This window comes from Etheostoma cragini, unplaced genomic scaffold, assembly GCF_013103735.1.
Source record: "Etheostoma cragini isolate CJK2018 unplaced genomic scaffold, CSU_Ecrag_1.0 ScbMSFa_51, whole genome shotgun sequence".
Taxonomy (NCBI): domain Eukaryota; kingdom Metazoa; phylum Chordata; class Actinopteri; order Perciformes; family Percidae; genus Etheostoma; species Etheostoma cragini.
In genome coordinates, this window is record NW_023269107.1 from 1 (window position 1) to 3,267 (window position 3,267).

Sequence of the window (3,267 nt, forward strand, 5' to 3'; positions counted from 1 at the left end):
GTCAGGTGACCGGGGTCACATGAGCGGTGGTCATGTGACTTTCTGAGGTTATTTTTCATTCTGAGATTTTAAATCGGCAGCAGTATATATAGTATATTTACTATATATAGTAAATATAGTTACTATATATACTGTATATATAGCCTACTTACTATATGTATAATGTATAATATACTATATGTATAGTATATTTACTATATATAGTAAATATACTATATATACACTATATATAGTTACTATATGTAGTATATTTACTATATATAGTAACTATATGTAGTATATTTACTACATATAGTAAATATACTATGGAGTGAGAGGATGAGGGCCAAACATTACTGACCTCGGCTCAAAGGTTAAAGAATCTGAATAGATGTAAATCAGTGGTTCTCCTTCTTTAAAGAGGTCTCAGGGGGTCAGGGGTCTTAGTTGATCCCTCAACATTAATTTAACTTTGGGTTCCTGGTCCCTACACCAGGGACCCCTGGACCTGGTCCCTACACCAGGGACCCCTGGACCTGTTCACAGACCCAGATCATCTCAGGTGCTGCTACCGTCTCTTCATGTTTGGCCCATTGTCTGGGTCACTTCTTCTATCAGAAGTGAGTAATGCTACATGCTACATGCTACTACCTGTTGATACTAAAACACACAGGCTCTGCACACATCACGCAAGAATCCCTTTCTCCATTTGTTTGCACAAAACCTCCAAAGAGTTCCATTTAATGGTTTATTTTCCCCCAAAATCCCCGTGATTATTACTACGTTACTCTGTAGTAACAGTACTTTTACTTGAACGATGCGTTCGTGGACCCTAGACGTGAAGACGCCTGTATGAACAATGCGTTCAGGGACCCTAGACACTGTTAATATCAAAGGGTTCATCGGAGCTCTGATTGGTCCGGACCTTTATTGAACTGGTTACCATAGAGACGGAACAAGAGCAAAGTTTAAACCATCCTGAACAAACTTTATTAAAAAAAATGAAGATTTAAAAAAAAACAGAAAATGTATACAGCAAGCGAGTGTTGGGGGGGCTTCCTCAAGGCCGGGGGGGTGGTCTCATGCCGGGAGGAGGCGGTCCTGAAACAGAAGGTCACATGATTAATCTCCAGAGATGTGTTCAGGGCAATCCTTTAAATCAGACTAAATTGTCTGTCTTTTTTTCTTTGAAGTCCCTGAACGCATCATGGTGTCAGGTCAGTTTTTATTCAACGTCCCTGAACGCGTCATGATGTTACCTCTCATGCCGGGCGGTGGGGGCCTCATGCCTGGGGGGGGCATCCCCATCGGGGCTCCTCTGCCAGGAGGCATCCCCATGGGGGGACCCATTGGGGGGCGCATGCCAGGGGGCGGGCCCATCATACCTGCAGGGGGAGGGGCCAGGAAACAACCAATCAGCACACACTCAGGTCTAAATGATCTCAGCCATCAGAACCAATCAGAAGACTGGGTCTACCTGGGGGAGGGGCTCCCCGGCCCATCGGGGGCGGGCCTCCGCGGCCTGGCGGGTACTGGGTGGGGGCGCCGGCGATGCTGGCTCCGGCTGCTGCCGCGGCAACCGTCCCTCTGCCCTGTGGCGTCATCACCTGGAGAAAAACAGGAAGCTGTCATCACCTGATCCTCTGTAATGCTACTTAATGTAACAGTGTCACCATAGTTACCTGCTGCGACGGCCCGCCCACCCCCCTCACGGGGCCGGCGAGTCCGGCGGGGGCCTGAGGCATCGGAGCGCCGGCCGGGACCCCCCGACCCGCCGCACGGCCCACACCAGGACCCCCCGCCACACCGGCCAATGGGACCCGAGCTATCCCCGTCTGAGGGAGGACACACAGAAAAGGTTGTTGTTGTTGTTATTATCACACACACACACACACACACACAGCAGGGTATGTAGAGCAATCCTTTAGTTACATTTACTACTTTTTAATACCTTTTTTACTACCTTCAGAATCTTTTTTAAAACCATCCCGACTCTGAATTTCAAGTGTTAAACAGCGACCTTTGTATTATTTACACAGATTTTGACATTTATAAAACATACAGGAAGGAATAGATTTAGAGACAACATATCCATGTTTATGTTTAGTAGGGGTGAGCCGAGTATCCGGTACGGGGGGGGGGGGGGAAGAGAGAGAGAGAGAGAGAGAGAGAGAGAGAGAGAGAGAGAGAGAGAGAGAGAGACTCAGTGACTGCATGTGATTGGCTGGTAGATGTCCTTACGTCTTTAGGGGGCGGGCCCTCCACCGTCATGGAGACCAGGTTCTCCCCCCGCAGGAGAACCAGACCCAGGACCCTCTTCTCCTCTCGCTCCGGCTGCTTGGAGTTCTTTGGCCTGCAGGACACAGACACCATTACCCAGCATGCCTCAAGGCTGACACAGACTTCATTACCCAGCATGCCTCAGCTCCCGTTGCTAAGGGAGGCAAGTCGTATCCAAGGTCTTTCCTATGGTATCAGCAGGTCCAAGGTGTCCGTGGTCAGGTTTTAATGGAGGGGGGGGCCATTACCACCCGCCCCCGGAGGGCGCCAGCCCGTCCGTAACATTCCACGCTGCCGGCGGCGAGACTTACTTGATCTTCCTGAACTCGTCGCAGTCACACAGGATGAGGTTCATGTGCTTGTCGAAGGCCTTGAAGGTGCCGATGAAGATGCGTCCGTCCTGCAGGATGCACCTCATCCTGAAGTCTATGTGCTGCAGCATCTTACTGCTCTTACCCACCGTCTGCAGCCAATCAGAGACAGGGACACTGTGACATCATCAACACACACACACACACACACACACACACACACACACTACTGCTGCTGCTCTTACCCAACTAAGGCGCACCTAGAGCATGCTGGGAAACGCCGGCTTCTCAGCTGATAGATCAAAACACTGATAGTTAACAGCTAACTGATGAGCTATCTGCTAGCTAATGAGCTATCTGCTAGCTAATGAGCTATCTGCTAGCTAATGAGCTAACTGATGAGATATCTGCTAACTGATGAGCTTTCTGCTAGCTAATGAGCTAACTGATGAGATATCTGCTAACTAACGAGCTATCTGCTACCTGATGAGCTATCTGCTAACTGATGAGACATCTGCTAGCTAACGAGCTAACTGATGAGACATCTGCTAACTAACGAGCTAACTGATGAGTTTTACCTAACTGCTAAGCTAACGCTACCCGAGTTTAACTACTAACTGATGAGCTAACCGATGAGCGTAACTGCTAACCGATGAGCGTAACTGCTAACCGATGAGCGTAACTGCTAACCGATGAG

The 3,267-nt window shown here is 48.8% G+C and overlaps 1 protein-coding gene across 1 annotated transcript; it reads right to left on the reverse strand.

Annotated features, from left to right (window-relative positions):
- Positions 1–865: 865 nt before the first annotated feature.
- Positions 866–2,764, reverse strand: snrpb (small nuclear ribonucleoprotein polypeptides B and B1). Its single transcript, XM_034866365.1, has 6 exons — positions 2,571–2,764; positions 2,221–2,332; positions 1,662–1,814; positions 1,457–1,586; positions 1,239–1,364; positions 866–1,080 (listed from the first exon to the last, which is right to left on the reverse strand). Exons 1-6 carry the CDS (start codon positions 2,699–2,701, stop codon positions 1,040–1,042), a joined length of 693 nt encoding a protein of 230 aa, XP_034722256.1. The 5' UTR covers positions 2,702–2,764; the 3' UTR covers positions 866–1,039.
- Between the last annotated feature and the right edge of the window lie 503 nt (positions 2,765–3,267).